Source organism: Erinaceus europaeus, chromosome X, assembly GCF_950295315.1.
Source record: "Erinaceus europaeus chromosome X, mEriEur2.1, whole genome shotgun sequence".
Lineage (NCBI taxonomy): Eukaryota > Metazoa > Chordata > Mammalia > Eulipotyphla > Erinaceidae > Erinaceus > Erinaceus europaeus.
In genome coordinates, this window is record NC_080185.1 from 37,229,255 (window position 1) to 37,249,293 (window position 20,039).

Genomic DNA, 20,039 nt, shown 5'->3' on the forward strand with positions numbered 1-20,039 from the left:
TCCACCTAGGTCCTCCCCCACTATGCTCCAGGATCTGAAACCCTCCCCTAAACCTCCACTCCCCGTCCTTTATTTTGGTGCAGTACACCAAACCCAATCCAAATTCTGCTTTTCATTTTCCCTTATGTACTTATTTCTCAACTTCAGTCTGTGAGTGAGATCATCCCATAGTCATCCTTCTTTTTCTGGCTTATCACCCTTAACATGATTCCTTCAAGCTCCATATAAGATTAAGTGAAGAAGATGAATTTATTTTTAATAGCTGAGTGGAATTCCATTATGTGTATATACCATAACTTTTTTCAGCCACTCATCTGTTCTTGGACACTTGGGTTACTTCAGGTTTTGACCATTACAAATTGTGCTGCGATGAACATAAGTATATAGAGATATTTTTGGACAAGTGTGTTTGATGCCGTAGGATATATTTCCAGGAGTGGAATTGCTGGGTCATAGGGTTAGGTCCATTTCTAGTTTTGTGAGAGTTCTCCAGACTGCTTTTTACAGGAGTTGGACCAATTTACATTTCCACCATTGGTCCTTGAAAAATGAGTATGGGTTTCTTGAGAGTTTTCTGTATAAAAATAACAAGTAGCCTGACTGAAGATGTGGTAGTATGAACAGACTTAACAGACTGAAGAATCTCATGTGGTCTGGATTATAAAAATATGTGGGGAAAATGAGATTAGAAATTAAGTTGGAAATGTAGATATGCTTTAGATTTCCAAGTGCCATGGATACTGTGTTGAAAAGATACTATGTGAAACAATCTGTCTCTTTTGCAGATTATGAGCCATTTAGGGTTGGGTTTATATTAATTCCTTTGCCTTCATTTCCTTCTTTGTTTGTAGTAAATGTTCATTAATTGCAAACAAATAATCTATGTTTTAGGAGGATAGCATGTAGGATTTTAATGTGATAAGGTCTGTATTGTCCTTTTATTTATTTTTTAATGAGTGACAGGTATAGAGACAGACCAGAGTACTCATCAGCTCTGGTTTATGGTGGTGCTGAGGATTGAACCTGGGACCTTAGAGCCTCAGGCATGAAATATTTTTTGCAGAACCATTATGCTATCTCTCCATCATATTTGTTCTTTCCTGTGACATTCAGCTAGTCAAATCCTCATTTCTTGGTAATTTTATGTTAGTGTTGATTTCCTAGGCACTGAGAATACTCTGGTAAAATGTGACTATTCTGCCACCTTGGAGATTTTTTTTAAGTGTAGTAAGGTGAATTCTTCCTGGATTCTCAGATTATATACCACCAAATGTTTTTTGCTTGTTTTCTCCCCCACCATACCCCTTTTGTGGGCCTCTTTAGACAGTGAAAGGGAGAAGCATCACAGCACTGGAGCAAACCCCATTGCCATAGCATCTCCTATGTGGTGTTGGGGCTTAATTCTGGCTTTTTTGAATGGCAAGACATGTGCCCTACATGGTGAGCTATATCTCTGCCCCAGGAATAAGCTTTTTTTTTGCCCCCCCTTTATTGTTGTTGTAGTTATTGTTGTTATTGATGTTGTTGTTGTTAGGACAGAGAGAAATGGAGAGAGGAGGGGAAGACAGAGAGTGGGAGAGAAAGATAGACACCTGCAGACCTGCTTCACGGCCTGTGAAGCTACTCCCCTGCAGGTGGGGAGCCGGGGGCTCGAACCGGGATCCTTAAGCTGGTCCTTGTGCTTTGCGCCAGGAATAAGCTTTTATTGAGGAGAGTAATCCTTGCATTGCTCTTTGTAGCACCATTCCCTTGTTCATTGCCTGAGCAGTCTTATGAGAATTTTTAGTCTTAAGGTTCAGAAATTTTAGATAATTGTGTTGTGGGAGTAAAGTTAAAAAAAAATCAACAATAACACATCATTAAATTCACAAAATGTTTAGGGGATATAACCCTGGGAATTACCTTCTAGGTCTGTTTTGTCAGCCTTTATATTGGTCCCTTGCCTTCATTCTTCTCATTACTACTTGAGAATGTTCTTTCGGATGGGTGGTGGTATGATCCTGCCTTGAGCCCCCACTACCCACCTAGGGAGGTTGCTTCACAAGAGGTGAAGCGGAGGTATCTATCTTTTTTTTTTAATTTTTATTTATAAAAAGGAAACACTGACAAAAACCATAGGGGTCCTTTGGAATATAACTAAAATAGGCCTACTAACTATCTACAAAATGGAGGTGTCTATCTTTATCTCTCCCTTTGTCTCCCTTTATCTCTCAATTTCTCTCTGTGCTGTCAAATAAAAAAAAGGGCTACCAGGAGGCATGGATTTGTAGTGCTAGCATCAAGCCCTCCAGTGACAAGTGGCAATAAAAAAAAGTTCATTCTTCACAAATCATATTTTCACCAATTGTAGATTGTTTTCCCTCTGATGTTAGTACTTCTAGGAAAAGCTAATTGTTCCTGCTATGGTGTCCTGCTGTGTCATGACTGATATACTGAAATAACATTTGTTCTTTTGAGGAAAAAAAACATTTATAAATAAACATTTAGAAAAAAACTCTTAAGTTGAAGATCTATCTCAAAATTATGAAACAGTAAATTAAAAAACTGTGAAAAAGTGTAATCTTTACATACTTATTAGCTTGGTGTTTAATGTCATATTTATCACAATTATGGTACTGCCTTGATTACAAAGTTCTCATTTTCAGTGTTGAGTAGAAGTACAGTGTAATGTATTGTCACTGTATCCTATTTACATCTGATTGCTTAGTAATTGCCAGCTATCCTTAACCTCGGTCTTCCATTCATTGGGGGGCTCAAGTAGGTTAAAAAATTGAGGAAATGTCTTCTAAAGTGTATTGCACCCAAAATCCTTCTGTTTTTGTGTTGGATCCTCAGAGTTGATTTGGACTTATCATTCCATTTTTCAAAATGTTGGTTTATCCACGTGTAGCATGTTTTAAAGGGGAAATCAACAGACAAGCAAGTATTGTACTTAGTATAAAAATGAAGGAAGCAAAGTAGAAAGCAGACACAGATATGGTTCTTTATTTCCAAATGTTAATCTTGCTTATCTACATCTCACCTGAGAACTACTTTAAAAAAGCAAGATAGGGGCAGGGAGTTAGCAAAATGGTTATGCAAATAGATAGATGCCTGAGGTTCCGAGGTTGCAGGTTCAGTCCCCTGCACCATCATAAGCAAGAGCTGAACAATGCTCTGGAAAAACAAAAAGCAAGTGAAACGGAAACCCAGACTAAACATAGTTACAGAAATCTCACTATTGTAGTTTTCTTCTTACTGTTACTATGTTAGCAAAGCAGTGCTCAGCTCTGATTTGTAGTGGCACTGGCTATTCAGCCTGGGATACCAGAGCCTGAGGCTGAGTCTTTCTACATAACCACTATGCTATCTTCCCATAACTACGCTTTCTTCATAACTACTATGCTATCTTACTATTGTATTCAATTTTCAGCTTTTATACACATATTTGTAAGTATGGTACCATTGGTTCATTTTATACACTTCTTTCTGAGTGTTTATCAAAGAAATGTTGACAGAATTGTCTGTCCTGAATTCATGTGATGTGTTGATATGATTATGAAGAACAATAAACCATATGCTGGATTTATTTGATCTAGTGCTTTTTAAATACTGGTAGATCAAAATTATGATTTTAGCTTTTATACTTTATATGCTAAGGTAAACTTTTTTTGTTTGTTTGTTTTTCAAGGAGCCAAATGGAGAGACTCCTTCATCTTTATACAGAGTTGCAGCAGTACTTCTACAGTTTAATCTTATTGACTTAGATGATCTTTATGTACATGTAAGTCAAGTGTACTGCTAAGAATATTTGGCTTTTCATTCTGGGGTGGGCAAGAGGAGTAGGCAGTACTCCGGGCACAATACTTTAAGGTTGGTGTAGGCTCTCAGGTCTTAATTTCTGAAGTTATAATGCATTATTGGCTTGTGTTTACTTTATAAAGTAAATGAATTTAATTGTTTGGCAGACAGTGTAAATCAAGTATATTTTGGTCACCTTTACTTCAAGGTTGGATACAAAGTTAAGTTTCTTTTTTTAAAAAAATTTTTATTTAATTATTTATTTATTTATTGTCCCTTTTGTTGCCCTTGTTTTTTGTTCTTCTTGTAGTTCTTATTGTTGTTGCTATTGATGTTGTTGTTAGATAGGACAGAGAGAAATGGAAAGAAGAGGGGAAGACAGGGGGAGAGAAAAATAGACACTTGCTGACCTGCTTCACCACTTGTAAAGTGACTTCCCTGCAGGTGGGGAGCCTGGGGCTCGAACCGGGATCCTTATGCTGGTCCTTGAGCTTTGCACCACCTGCGGTTAACCCGCTGCACTACCGCTTGACTCCCCAAAGTTAAGTTTCTTAATTGTGATCAGTCATATTTCATGGGGAGAGAGGCCAGTTTCTAGCAAATGTGGTTTTAGATTTCTCTGTTAAACATACATTATTAAAAATAGGGGCATTCAGTGTGAATGAGGAACTCTAGATTTTTTTTAAAAAGTGTGTTGTTATAGCTTACTGGGTAATAAATGACTCATGCTTTTATTGATGGATCTAGCATCCAGAAGATTATGAATGTGGTTATGACTGATGACCTCTGAGTTATCAATAGTTTAGTCTGTGAATTAGAAATTTCTACTTTGGGGCTGGGAGGTGGTGCACCTGGTTGAGCGCACACATTACGGTGTACAAGGACCCGAGTTCAAGCCCTTGTCTCCACTTGCATAGGGGAAGCTTCACAAGCGGTGAAACAGTGTGGTTGTCTCTCTTTCTCTCCTTCTCTATCTCTCCCTGCCCTCTAAGTCTCTCTCTTTATCCAAACTAATTTAATAAACAAATATAAAAAATAATATTAGCACAGAAAAAGAATAGCAGTAGATTAACAAAAAATATTTCCTATTTTATTAGGCTGTACATTAAGATATTTATGAACTTAGGACAAACTTGAGCTATCTCCCCATTCTTTGAAATCAGCTTTTAACTTTCTTGCTGATCATTATGTTCTGTGGTCAAAAGTTGAATTAAAAAAAAAAAGTTGAATAAAACCTGTTTACCTCATGTGTGACTTTAGCAAGGTAGAAAGATATTTTGCATTTTATAGGAAGTACTGTAGGAGCTGGGTGATGGCACACCCAAAGAGTGCACAATGTGCAAGGATACAGCTTTAAGTCCCTGGCCCCCACTTTGAGTGAAGGGAATGTCATGAGCAGTGAAACAGTACAATAAGTGTCTCTTCTCTGTCTCCCACTTCTCTCCTGATCTCTCTCTATCTCTGTCCAATAAATAAAATAAAAATATTTTTTTAAATCACAGAATGTTGAAAAAAAAAAGGAAGTACTGGATTGGAGATATTTACAGTGTTCTATGGATACTTAGAGTAAATAGTGACTACCTTGTTTTAAGAAGAGTTTGGATAGTTTTTTTTTTCCCCTCCAAACTGGTGATATTGAATTTGGCATCTTGTAGATTTAAATTGTGGGACACTTTTAAAGTAGAATTCACTAATTAGAAATGCAAGAGATTTTAAAAGGGCCTTATTATTACTTTCAAGGAGTGTGTGGTTAGAGGATAGTGTGCTATGTAGAAGAGATGAGGGTAGAAAATATACTAAGGCAATGTATGGGGAGAATATACTAACTGTTGGGCAGAATAGACATTTTGACAAATGAGTTAATTCATAATAAGACAGTTCTAACTGTGCACACAATAGCATTCTTGAAGTGCATCAAAATAGAACTTGAGAACTAAAAGAGACTCATAGTTCACCCATTAAAATGGGACATTTTGGGGGACATTTTTAGTGGTCTGAGGTGGGGACCCATTTATGCCATGCATATATGTGTATTTGACTGCAGGTAGAGAATATGAAGAATGAATAGAAAGTCTTGCTTATCTGTAGTGACTTTTTTTCCTACCCTGGGACCCTAGGACTTCTCAGTCCTCAGCCATGCAAATCCTGTTCTTTAACACTTTGAGAGCTATGTTCCCAGCCACTTGTGTGGGTTATTTTAGGAAGGAGCTACATTAACTATTTTCCACTCGTACAAGACTGTACTCGACACACTTGATCTTTTTTGATAGTGGAGGATTGCCTCCATTACTTTCTCTTTTGTAATAAGCTAGAATATGGTTTGTTATAGAAGGCAAGTAGATAACCTAAAAATAAATGGACATGAGATGTCCAGTTGTTAGTATTTTTTCTATTTGAGAGCTTTTTTCATTTAGGGATATCACACCTTTATGTACTTTATTTAATTTGGAGTTTGGCTTTTAAAGGGTGGTTATAGTGAACAGTAACATATTTTCTTGGATGCACCAAGAAATTCATTGGCAGACATTATTGTTGTAATATAGTAGTGATTTAGGACCTCTGATAGACAAAGGACATGGAACTTCAAACTTTTCAAAATTCCCAAAATTCTTGTACATAATCCTGTCAGATTACATCAAAATTTGTTTAATAGAGACAGACTTATTTGTACTTTTATCAATTGAGAATACTGTTTACTTTGTATTTGTAAAATAGTATTAGTTATTTTATCATTTTTTAATGAACTGTTTTTAGCTTCTTCCAGCTGATAGTTGCATAATGGATGAACACAAACGTGAAATTGTAGAAGCTAAGCAGATTGTCAGAAAACTTACAATGGTTGTGTTGTCTTCTGAAAAAATCGACGAACGAGAGAGAGAAAAGGAAAAAGAAGAAGAAAAGGTAGAGAAGGTATATAGAGTCATAGTGAACTTAACATGTCTTTTGGATTTAGAAGTAAGCAATTCAACTTATAATAAATAGCAAATCAACTTGTGAAAGCATGCTTGTTTTTTTCCTCCCCAAAGCACTGCTTGACTGAGTTATAGTTGTATTGGGGATTGAACCTGTAGTATCTGGTGCTTCAGACTCGAAGTTCTGCTAGATAAACTGGTGTGCTATCTTCCTGTCCATTCAAAGTATACTTTAATTTGTGGTGAAAACTGGTTTTTGAAATACTAATTGTCAAAGATGTTTTTTGTTTTCAGTGTGATTTAGTATTTTGTCAAAAGAAACTGCCATGTTCTTATAAATTTAAATATGTATCCTAAGTAAAACCACAGATATTTGTATTTTTCTTTGTATTAATACTGTCAAGTCCTAAAATATTCTTAAAGATGAGTGAATTTTACTCAGTAAACTATTAAGTAGAACTTAATTTAATCATAAGTTTATAAACTGCCGTGCTATGTCTGAAATGAACATGTAGATTCTCTTTTTTATCATTTTATTGGGGGATTATTTTTTTCAGTATAATTTTTGACACATGGGTAAATGTTTTTTTTTTCTTCCCTATTTGTTTTTATTAGTGATTTACAAAATAACGGGTACAATTCCACAATGTTCCCACCACCAGTGTTCTGTGTCCCCATTCCCTGCATTAGAAACTGTAGTAGGTCTCCCAAGGTTACAGATATTGAGAGCCCAGAAATAAGCCCCCACACCTATGGTCATTTGATTTTTTGACAAGAGGGGGAAAGGAGAGTCTGTCAAACAGATGGCGTTGGAAAAATTGTTTGGTTTTTTTTTTTTTTTTTTTTTTTAATAGCTAAAAACCATTTAATTGTAGGGGCTAGGTGGTGGCATGCCCATTTGAGTGCACTTGTTACCACATGGAAGAACCTGGATTTGAGTCTCCAGTTTTCACTTGCAGAAGGCAAGTTTCCCTGCAGGTGTCTCTCCGCCTTACTATCTCCCCAGTGAAAGCGGTGGTGCATTTGTTTTGTAGGTACCGAGCCCCAGCAATCGCCCTGGTGGAATAAATTCATAAATAAAAATCTCAGTTGTGCTTTCAGAAAGATTTGCATTTCTCATGAATGGCAGCTGTTGTTGTTATATATTTTTGTGTTGTTCAGTTCAGATATTTTAAATGAAAATATACTGAGATTGATGTCTGTATTCTGAATACCTTTACTGTAATTGTTCAATTTTAGCCACCTGACAACCAAAAACTTGGTTTATTGGAAGCCTTGTTAAAGATTGGTGATTGGCAACATGCGCAGAACATTATGGATCAGATGCCCCCCTACTATGCAGCTTCACATAAGCTAATAGCCCTTGCTATTTGCAAGCTCATTCACATATCTATTGAGCCTCTTTACCGAAGGTATGTTATACTGATACATTGCACTGATCACTGAAGTAGACATAATGTAGGACTACCGGAAAAGTTGCGTGTTTATCTCATTCACTCAAACCAGGGAAATTGTATTAAAAATAACTTTTCACTGAGGTTCTCAGTCTAGCATGTTTTAATCAGTGAGTTCTCCTCTAACATCTTGACCAGATGTTATAGACTGTATTTACAAAATACAGTGTGGTCTAATCACTATATAGGCTAGACTATTCGGTCAAATTTGCTTCATTGAGAGTGAAAACTCCATTTTCTTTTTCTTCTTCCTCCTCCCTCTTCCTTCTTTCTTCTTCCTTCTTTAGTGTAGGTCAGAGAATGTGTACTTTTTCTTTTTCTTCTTTTTTTTTCCTAGTGTAATTTCCTTCCATCCTATGTTGAGTGACTTTTAAGGACATTGTCTCTGCTTCCTCCCCCCCAACACCCATGCAGCTTCCTGTTCTAGAAATTGTTAGTGTAACCTCTCTTATCCTTGAGTTAGTTACTTTGTTACTTTGTCTACGTCCTCTAGTTCTTCAGCCTTCTGAGGAGAGCAGTATTGGAAGCAACTCTGACTTAATCCCCATAGATCAAAGTCTCCTTCAGAAGCCCTAGCCTTTGACTGACGCTTAGCTGTTGGCTGCTGTCTTCAGTCCCATCTGTGCTGTGGACTATGAAAGCTTGCCAGGAGCAGTGTATTTCTTAATTTTTTATTTTCATATATATAGAGACAGAGATTGAGAGGGAATGAATGGTCAGATTAGGAAGGTGTGGGAGAGCAAGACACTTGCAGCACTGTTTTCTGCTTCTGAAACTTCTCCCCTGTCGGTGGAGACTGGGACCTTGAACCTAGGTCCTTAGACATGGTGATGTATGCCCTGTACTGGGGGACATCAATGCTGGACCCCCTGTGAAGCCTTCTCAAAGAGCGTGGCCTGTGACTTCATAGTTGGCATCATCTGGGAATCCTACCCTTTTTAGTGCGACACTCTCACCATCCCTAATACTGCTTCCTCATACTCAATCTAGGTAGTAGAATCCAGATTGAGAAATGTCAGAGACCTGAATCACTTTTGATGAATCTAGATTTTTTTTTTCCTGCTTCATCTTCTAATGTCTCAGCTTCATTCCTTACCTCTCCATTCCCATACCAAAATTCCTGAGTTTAACTAAAAACAAATTCATATAGTGAATGTTAATGTGAGTTGAAATCTGCACTTCTGGTTTCCTTTTCTTAATGCATTTTGAAAGATCTCAGCTGACTTTTGTCATGTAAATACTGCTTTTTAAATTATCTGGAATAATCATGTAGGTAGAATGAAAAGTAGAAAGCAAATATGGATATGTTTTACTTACTGATTCAGAATGTGCTTTTAGGGGAGTTCATGTATTCATTCATGAATACATGAATACATGTAAACTTTAATTTTTTTTTTTTTTTAGAGTTGGCGTTCCTAAAGGTGCTAAAGGCTCACCTGTAAATGCTTTGCCAAATAAGAAGGCACCAAAACAAGCAGAGACCTTTGAAGATTTGAGGAGAGATGTCTTTAATATGTTCTGTTACCTTGGTCCTCACCTTTCTCATGATCCTATTTTATTCGCAAAAGTTGTACGAATAGGCAAGTCATTTATGAAGGAGGTTAGTAATGCATATCTTCTTGTTCAGGAAGTAAACTACATTTTTTTTTAGTGAAAATGTTCTGAATATACTTGTGTTATATGTGTGTATAGGAAAGTGAACTTAGTTTAAGGGAATGTTGAGTAAAATTGGAATTCATTGTATCCTAACTCAGAGTGAATGTATAACTCAAATCTAACTAGAATATTAATAGTCAAGTACCCCACATAGAGAATATATTTTGAACAACTGATTGCTTTTATCGGTCTCCTTTTAATTGGTGGTTAACTTTATACTTTCCCATTGTGTTTCATTCTTTTTTAAGATTTATTTCTTTTTCCTCATCTTCACATGTTCACCAGCCCAGAAGTTACTATTTACTATGTGAGACAGGATGTGGCCAGAGGGAGAGTAGATATTGAATGAGATTGTTGCTTAGCTCTGGCTTAAGGTGGTGCTAGGGACTGAACCTGCAGTCTCTGGGACTGTAGGCATGTAAGTTGGTGCTCGAACTGAGGCTCTCACTTCCCCACCATCCTCTTCTTCCCCTCCCCACCCCCACCCCCCAGTTATTTTCAAGGCTGCAAGTTTTGATGGTGTTGGGGAAGTTGAATTCAGGTCTCACATATGTGAAACATACACTCTTCCACTGAGTTGCTGCATCCCTGGGCCAAGACTGAAAGTTTATTTATTGTGTGTGTGTGTGTGTGTGTACACACACACACATATATAAACAAACAAAACATATATATATGTGTGTTTTTTTGTTGTTGTTGTTTTGTTTTTTTACCAGGGCACTCCTCAGCTCTGGTTTATGGTGGTGCAAAGGATTGAACCTGTGACTTTGGAGCCTCAGGCCTGAGCGTCTCTTGGCATAACCATTATGCTGTCTGTGCCAGCTATCCTTTTCTTTTTTTGTTTCTTTTCTCTTTATATTTTTTCCTATTACTTTCTTGTTCTCCACTTTGGTATTTGGTTTCTGTCTTCTTGCAGGTATTCTCTTTTGATCACTAATATGAATGTGTAAGGAAATTCCCTCATTTATATGAATTTGTTGTGGTCCTCTATATTTTCAGTTCAGCAACTATCTCTAGGATTTCAGATTCAAGGTTATCAAGAGGCTTATATAGTTCTTCCTGAAGTTGGAATTGTCTTGGTCCACCATTGCAGGCAAATTTCCTTTGCCTTCCCATTATGTTTGATTTTCTGCAAAGGTGGTTGAGGCAGTGGGTAGCATGGCCTTCACTGGAACCAGATGCTATACCCAGAGTCTGGGTGCATACCTGAAGCAAGGACAGCTGCACCAGGTGCATGTTGAACTGGGTAGCAGGAGGCTGCTGGACTGGAGCTGTGGGGTAGGCTGGTGCTGCATAAGTGGGGGGTGTGCATGGTGGAGACATGTGGGATAATTGGCCTACGGTTTTCAGTCCAGGAGCTGGAAGCTGGATGACTGGAGCTTGGAGCTGGCAGTATCCAGCAGTCACCTCAGATTAGCACCGAAGTGGCTGGCTGACGGTGGCAGTATGGGCACAGCCACAATTGTAAAGTTGACCCAGAAGCGAGAGTCCAAAACAGGAGCAGATTTTTATTTTGCTTTAGATTTTTCCCTCCCACCTAGATTCTAGGCTGTTTCTCTCCTTCCCTTCCCCTTCCCCTGTCCTTCTTTATTTTAATTTTATTTGTTAGATAGAAACAAATTGAGAAGGGAGGGGTAGATAGAGAGGGAAAGAGACAGAGAGATACCTGCAGCCCTACTTCACCACTCATGAAGCTTTCCCCCTGCAGGTGGGGACCAGGGGCTTGAACCTGAGTCCTTGTGCACTGTAATGTGTGCGCTTAACCAGGGGCGCCACCACCTGGCCCCCACCTCTTTATTTTATTTATTTTTCTTATTGATACCAGGGTTGTTGCTGGGACTCGGTGCCAGCACTACAAATCCACTGCTCCTGGTGGCCAATTTTTCCAACTTTATTGGTTATGACAAAGAAATTGAGAGGGTAGGGGGAAATAAGAGAAAGATAAGACACTTGCAGACCTGCCTCCCCACTTGTGCAGTGTGTGTATATGCCTGTCTTTGTGTGTCCCCGCCCATCCGTGTCCGTCCCATGGTTTAGGTGTGGGGGGGGATCAAACCTAGGTCCTTTCACCAGGTGCAGCCACTGCCCAGGTCCTCTGAACTGTTTCTAATTCATCTAAGTTCTGAGCTGTTCCCATACTCTTCCTCCGCCAGTGTATATTCTAGCTTTGTTTTGTTGATGAAAGAGAAAGAAAAGAGAGGATGCTAGTTTGCCACCATCTCTACCGGAAGACCAGTATACTAGTCTTGATTGTGTATCTCAGTGACTTTCTGAAAGGAAACTCCCGAGTATCCAGGAATAGGACAGTACGTGCACCCTACAGTTGCCCTTGTATTCCCTTCTAGTCACTGCTTTAAGGGTGACCATATATTTATTTTTACTTTAAAATGTATTATATTGGGAGTCAGGCTGTAGAGCAGCGGGTTAAGTGCAGGTGGCGCAAAGCACAAGGACAAGCATAAGGATCCCGGTTCAAGCCCTGGCTCCCCACCTGCAGGGGAGTCGCTTCACAAGTGGTGAAGCAGGTCTGCAGGTGTCTATCTTTCTCTCCCCCTCTCTGTCTTCCCCCTCCTCTTTCCATTTCTCTCTGTCCTATTCAACAGCAACAACAACAATAATAACTACAACAATAAAACAACAAGGGCAACAAAATGGAATAAATAAAAAAAATAAATATTAAAAAATGTATTATATTTCACATGAGCTAGAGGGGAATGGGGTTGGGAGGAGGGGAGGGACCAAAGTATCACTCTGGTACATATGGTGCCGTGGATTGAACTGGGAACTTCAGATATACAAAACCAGTCATGTCATCTCTCCAGATGATTTTTAAAAAATATTTATTTACTTGTTCCCTTTTGTTGCCCTTGTTTTATTGTTGTGGTTATTGATGTCGTCGTTGTTGGATAAGACAAAGAGAAATGGAGAGAGAAGGGGAAGACAGAGAGGGGGAGAGAAAGAAAGACACCTGCAGACCTGCTTCACCATCTGTGAAGGGACTCCCCTGCAGGTGGGGAGCCGGGGGCTCGAACCGGGATCCTTATGCTGGTCCTTGCACTTGGCACCACGTGCACTTAACCCGCTGCGCTACCGCCTGACTCCCGTTTTTTTTTTTAAAGATCAGTTTTGAAAAATTCTTTAATACAATAATCTCCACTGGTTTTAGATGTACAATATGATTAGTGAGTTTTGAAGTATTTCCATCGCCACAAGAATTTTTAGTGTTTCATGTCTGCCATTATTATTTTAGCCTAAAAGAGCAAATTGTTAATCATTGAGTCCACCAGGTAGTTTTCGAAATGACTGCCTTTGTCTTGTTTTAGTGATAAGCAACATTTCCCATTCTCATTGTTGACATTTATGTATAGTAACATAACTAAAAGAAAAACTTTATCATCTAGGAAGATAACATAATGGTTATGTGAAGTCCCGAGACGCTCATGCCTGAGGCTCTAAGTCCCAGGTTCAATCACCTATACCACCATAAGCCAGAGCTGAGCAGTGATCCTATTAAAAAGAAAAGTAGGGGAGTGTCAGGGGGTGGCACAGTGGGTTAAGCGCACGTGGCGCGAAGCGCATGGACCAGCATAAGGATCCCGGTTCGAGCCCCCGGCTCCCCACCTGCAGGGGAGTCCTTTCACAGGTGGTGAAGCAGGTCTGCAGGTGTCTTTATCTTTCTTTCCCCCTCTCTGTCTTCCCCTCCTCTCTCCATTTCTCTCTGTCCTATCCAAGAACGACAACATCAATAACCACAACAATGTTAAACAACAAGGGCCACAAAAGGGAAAATAAAAAAATAAATATTTAAAAAATAAAAAAAAGGAGGGAGTCGGGCAGTAGTGCTGTGTGCTAAGTGCAGGTGGCACAAAGCACAAGGGCCAGCATAAGGATTCCCTCGAGCCAGCATAAGGATTCCCGGTTCGAGCCCCTGGTTCCCCACCTGCAGGGGAGTTGCTTCACAGGTGGTGAAGCAGATCTGCAGGTGTCTATCTTTCCTCTTCCCCTCTCTGTCTTCCCCTACTCTCCCCATTTCTCTCTGTCCTATCCAACAGCAATGACATCAATAATAACTACAACAATAAAAAAAATCAAGGGCAACAAAAGGGAATAGATAGTAAAAAATAAAGAAAAGAAAAATATCAATAAAGGAAAAATTTTATTGGAATTTTGAAAAGGGACTAATCAAAGGCAGTTAGGGATGAGTATGTTCCAATTTAAGTGGAAAAAATTGTAACAATATTTTAAGAACAATTAAACTTTTGCATTATAGTTATTATTATTATTTTTCATTTCTTTTTTTAAACTTATTTCTTTATTGGGGAATTAATGTTTTATATTCAACAGTAAATACAATAGTTTGTACATGCATAACATTCCCCAGATTCCCATTTAACAATACAACCCCCACTATGTCATTTATCATCCTTCATGGACCTGTATTCTTTCCACCCACCCACCCCAGAATCTTTTACTTTGTTGCAATACGCCAATTCCATTTCAGGTTCTACTTGTGTTTTCTTTTCTTATCTTGTTTTTCAACTTCTGCCTGAGAGTGAGATCATCCCATATTCATCCTTCTGTTTCTGACTTATTTCACTCAACATGATTTTTTTCAAGGTCCATCCAAGATCGGCTGAAAACGGTGAAGTCACCATTTTTTACAGCTGAGTAGTATTCCATTGTGTATATATACCACAACTTGCTCAGCCACTCATCTGTTGTTGGACACCTGGGTTGCTTCCGGGTTTTGGCTATTACAAATTGTGCTGCCAAGAACATATGTGTACACAGATATTTTTGGATGGATGTTGGTGTGCATGAGACCCCTTCTGTTTCATTTGGTTTAAATCCCCCCTGCTTAACACTATTCTATTTACATAACCACTTCATTCTATTTACATAACCACTGTTAACAAGTTCCACCTTCCCTCCAGGGCATTTGTGGTTCAGTGATAGGTTTCTCACCTGCTCCGCCCCCTCCTTGTCACACCCTGATCCCTTCTTTGTCACACCCTGATTTTCACCAGTCACTTTTCTCTCCACCCTCTCTATGTCACATCCTGTTTCCACCTTACTTGGCAAGTATATATAAAGACAGCATTGTGAGTTTTACAGTACTTTACCTTGAGTTTAGCTTAGCTCGTCTTAGATTGTGCTGCGTCCTGCATGAATAAAGAGATACTGCCTACAGCTCAACCATGAGTCCCTGGTCGTCTGTTACCCGCCTGTGAAGCCAGCCTGGCGAAAACAACCTAACCCGTCGAAAACAACAGATGGATGTGTTGGGTTCCTTAGGATATATCCCCAGGAGAGGAATTGCAGGGTCATAGGGTAGGTCCATTTCTAGCCTTCTGAAAGTTCTCCAGACTGTTCTCCACAGAGGTTGGACCATTTGACATTCCCACCAGCAGTGCAGGAGGGTTCCTTTGACCCCACACCCTCTCAAGCATTTGCTGCTGTTACCTTTTCTGATGTATGACATTCTCACAGGAGTGAAGTGATATCTCATTGTTGTCTTTATTTGCATTTCTCTGACAATCAGAGACTTGGAGCATTTTTTCATGTGTTTCTCGGTCTTTTGGATCTCTTCTGTGATGAATATTCTGTCCAAGTCCTCCCCCCATTTTTGGATGGGGTTATTTGTTGTCTTGTTGTTGAGTCTGGCAAGCTCTTTATATATGTTGGTTATTAAACTCTTATCTGATATATGGCATGTAAAGATCTTCTCCCATTCTGTGAGGGGTCTCTTGGTTTGGGTAGTGGTTTCTTTTGCTGTGAAGAAGCTTTTTAATTTGATGTAGTCCCATAGGTTTATACTTGCCTTAGTCTTCTTTGTAATTGGATTCGTTTCATTGAAAATGTCTTTAAAATTTATGCGGAAAAGAGTTCTGCCAATATTTTCCTCTAAGTATTTCCTCTAAGTTTGTGGTCTAACATCCAAGTCCTTGATCCACTTGGAATTTACTTTTGTATTTGGTGAAATACAGTGATTCAGTTTCATTCTTCTTCTGCATGTTTCAACCCATTGTTTCCAACACCATTTGTTGAAGAGACTCTGCTTTCCCCATGTAATAGTCTGGGCCCCTTTGTCAAAGATTAGATGTCCATAGGTGTGGGGCCTCATTTTTGGGCTCTCAGTTCTATTCCACTGGTCAGTGTGTCTGTTCATGTTCCAGTACCAAGCAGTTTTGATGACAATGGCCCTATAATACAGTTTGAGATCTGGGAGTGTGATGCCTCCAGTTCTGTTCTTTTTTTTCTCAAGATTGTTTTGGCAATTCTAGGTCTTTTCTGGTTCCAGATAAACATTTGTAACATTTTCTATTGTCCAAAAAAATGTGCTTGGGATCTTGATGGGGATAGCATTAAATTTGTAGATGGCTCTGGGTAATATATTCATCTTGATGATGTTAATTCTTCCAACCCATGAACATGGAATATCTTTCCACTTCTTTGTGTCTTTTTCAATTTCTTTGAGTAGTGACTCATAATTTTCAGTATGCAAGTCTTTCACTTCTTTGGTTAGATTTACTCCTAGATATTTTATTGTTTTTGTTGCTATAGTAAAAGGAATTGATTTCTGGATTTCAATTTCTTCTAACTTAGTGTTTGCATAGAGGAATGCCACTGACTTTTGAATGTTAATTTTATAGCCTGACACCTTACTGTATTGCCTGATGATTTCCAAAAGCTTCTTGCTGGATTCCTTAGGTTTTTCCATGTATACTATCATGTCATCTGCAAATAAGGAGAGTTTGACTTCTTCTCTTCCAATCTGTATTCCTTGAATTCCTTGCTCCTGCCTGATTGCTATGGCAAGAACTTCCAACACTATGTTGAATAGTAATGGTGATAGTGGGCATCCCTGTCTAGTACCTGATCTGAGTGGAAATGCTTCCAGTTTTTCACCATTGAGTATGATGTTGGCTGTAGGTTTGCTATATATAGACTCCACTATCTTCAGGAATTTTCCATCTATTCCCATTTTTTGTAGTGTTTTGATCATAAAGGGATGCTCGATTTTGTCAAAGGCTTTCTCTGCATCTATTGATGCATTATAGTTATTGTTGTCCAAATGAAGGCAGATGGTTCAATTTATTAAGCTTCCCTATGTGCTTTTGTTATTATGAGTCTTGTATAAGTCATATGAAGAACTCTAGATTTTAACTCGAGTTTAATCTAGCACACCCTTGATATTTAAGAAGCCTGAGCAGGTAAGAACTGTTAGATGTTTGTTTGCATTTGTTAACCATAGTTAACCAGGCTAAATTAAGGTCACCTTAGCTCCTACTGAATATTTTCATGACAATTTTGTTCAAGGTGTAGAATCATAGCTATGGTAACAAATTACTTTGGGATCTTAATCCTCCCATTAAGCTGTATTTTTTAGTTAAGGAAGTGAAGGATAGTCAGACATTGTCTGTAGGCAAGAGTGTATTCACTTTATACAACAACAGCATAGTACTTAAAAGTATATTTTAGATGCAAAAGAAAAGTGTACTTTTTAGTGTTTAATGTGAATTAAAAACATACTGTGAAGGTTTGTGTCTACTTTCACAGTTTTTTTTTTTTTTAAGGTGAGGCTTTATGTTCGGTTTCAGAAAAATGGTTTTAAAATGTGGAAAAGAGAGGCAATAATATATGAAATTTTTAGTCTTTTGACATTGCCTGCTGTACTATGCATAACAGATGCCATAGATCTATACAGAATCCTTTGACTCTTATGTCAGTTCCATAACACTTGTGTGCATAAAGCCCACACTACTGATGGCTGTTGTGTTTTTGTTTTTTGACTCTATTAGGTGGATTCCTATTCACCTGATAGGAATTGGTATATAATTTCCTTGCACTTAGATAAGATCAGGTTCAGGGTGGTATGGCCGTAGACTCCCTTCTTGGATGGCTAAATCTGAGTTATATTTCCACACTGATCCTTGGAGTTCCCGGTGAGACTGTTTTCCAATTATCCACAGTACTATTTTTTTTTTTTGGCGCCTCCAGGGTTATTGCTGGGGCTCAGTGCCTGTACCACAAATCCACTGCTTTGGGAGGCTATTTTTTTCCCTTTTGTTGCCCGTGTTTATCGTTGTTATGGTTTTTATTGTTGTTATGATATCTTTGTTGTTGGATAGAACAGAGAGAAAGGGAAGACGGGGGAGAGAAAGATAGACACTTGCAGACCTGCTTCACCGCTTGTGTAGCGACCCCCCTGCAGGTGGGGAGTCAGGGGCTCGAACTTGGATCATTATGCTGGTCCTCGCACTTTGCCCCATATGCACTTAACCTGCTGCGGTACTGCCCGCCACCCCTACAGTAGTAATTTCAAAGTGGTGGTTTCCAGGTTTACAACCCAAATAAATTATACTTGTACTTGAATGTTATCTGCTTCTGGGGGACTCTAAACTTAAACTCAGACATATTATTGAGGAAAATTCTGTGTGAAAACTTCAGATTGATTTACAGGCCATTTTTCATTTGTTTTACAAAAGAAACGAAGTCCTTTTATAAAAAATGACTTATTAATTGCATATTCATTAATTACGCTGAAAATACTTGTTTTTATACATAGCTTGTTAGAACCAAGCTTGGGTAAAAGAACTTTTTCTTGCCACAGCCTGTATAACTACTTTTGAGTGTTGAATTTTATGAAAAAGCTATTTCCATTCTTTGTATGCTATACTGTAATAATTAAGTCAATCCTAAAAGTTGTTTGTTTATTGCAATTTGAGTGTTAGCCAATGTGCTGGATAGGGAGACCATGTGCTTGACTGTCCAGATCAGAACTCTCAAGAATATAAGTTTGGGGGCCAGAAGATTCTCCCATCTGCTTAGATGCATTTCCTGCCATGCTCACTGCCATGAACACTGGTAAAGGAAGTGCCATGGCACTGGGACAAAGCTCTGTTGTTGTGGTGTCTCTTCCTGATCTAAAAAGAAATAAAAAGTTGGCGTAGGCATTTTGAAATGCTTTTATGTGAGACTTGGTGCCTGCAAAGAGAGATAAGATTGAAAATTTGTGCTTTTCATGGGCTAAACATCAATCACATCTACTTGATGTTAAGTTGTTGAAGGATTAGATAGAGATATATGTGTTTACATTATATATGTTTGGGGGGGTCACTTTTTTAAAATTTTGCTTCCAGGGCTATTGCTGGGGCTAGGTGCCTACACTACAAATCCACCGTTCCTGATGGCCATTTTTCCTCTCCTCCTCCTCCTCCTTTTTCTCCTCCTCCTCCTTCTTCTTAGTTATTGGACAGGACAAAGAGAAATTGAGGGGGGGGGAGTGGAAGATAGAAGGGGGGGGGAGAAAGATAGAGACCTGCTTCACCACCCTTGAAGCGACTCCCCTGCAAGTGGGGAGCCAGGGGCTTGAACCGGGATCCTTTTGCTGGTCCTTGTGTTCCGCACTATGTGTACTTAACCCAGTGCACTATTGCTTAGCCCCTGACTTTTTATATGTGCGTGATTTCATGTGGATATAAAAAGTGTGTGTACACATGTGCATGTGTGAGTTTACCTTTTTATATCAAGACATTTATACAAATACAGGAGGGGGAAACACTGAACTGTTAGTGGTAGCCCCATGTTTGGGAAGTAGTAGTGGGGTGTAATTGAAGGAGACTCATATTTTAGTACTCTGTATACTATGGTATTGAATGACTCTTGAAAGTAGAACTGCATTTGTATTTTGAGTGATTTTTGTATGATATATGGAAGACATACTAAAAAAAGATTTTTCATATTTGAGAATTAAAAATGAAACTATATTTATAGTTATATACAAAGACTGAAGTATTTTTAAATGGTATGCAAATGTTTTTAAATGCTATAAATGAATTGAAACTATACACTAAAAGTGAGAACCTGCACAGTCACTTATCTTGTGTGTTGATGATACTGGCCAAATTATTCTGTGAAATTATAATACTACTGATATTCATTGATTAAAAATAAAATACGGATGGGAGAGACAGCATAATAGTTCATGCAAAAAGATTTTTGTGCCTCTAGCTTGAGTGTCCCAGGCCCTGTCCCTGGTAACAACATAAGCCAGAGCTGAGCTGGGCTCTGAACAGAGTGAAAGGGGGAGGTAGGAAGAAAGGAAAGGAGGAGGAAGAAAACTGAGACTGCACATATGGAAAACATGGAGATTCCATACCAGGGCCAAACAGTGGCACATCTGGTCGAGTACACAAGTTAACATGCACAAAGACTGGGGTTCAAGTCTCCAGTA

The 20,039-nt window shown here is 38.7% G+C and overlaps 1 protein-coding gene across 10 annotated transcripts in view; it reads left to right on the forward strand.

Moving 5' to 3' along the window:
- Nucleotides 1–20,039, forward strand: part of THOC2 (THO complex subunit 2) — a 127,899-nt gene that overhangs the window by 45,546 nt on the left and 62,314 nt on the right. For 9 of the 10 annotated variants that reach the window (XR_009547573.1, XR_009547574.1, XR_009547575.1 and 6 more), the window contains 4 exons: nucleotides 3,671–3,763; nucleotides 6,535–6,690; nucleotides 7,932–8,104; nucleotides 9,551–9,746. Coding sequence is in view for 7 of the 10 variants with exons in the window: in XM_060183231.1 (XP_060039214.1) it covers nucleotides 3,671–3,763; nucleotides 6,535–6,690; nucleotides 7,932–8,104; nucleotides 9,551–9,746 (618 nt within the window). In the remaining 3 variants the exon portion in view is untranslated. The remainder of the gene's footprint in view (nucleotides 1–3,670; nucleotides 3,764–6,534; nucleotides 6,691–7,931; nucleotides 8,105–9,550; nucleotides 9,747–20,039) is intronic. The other variant, XM_060183234.1, reaches the window with a different exon arrangement.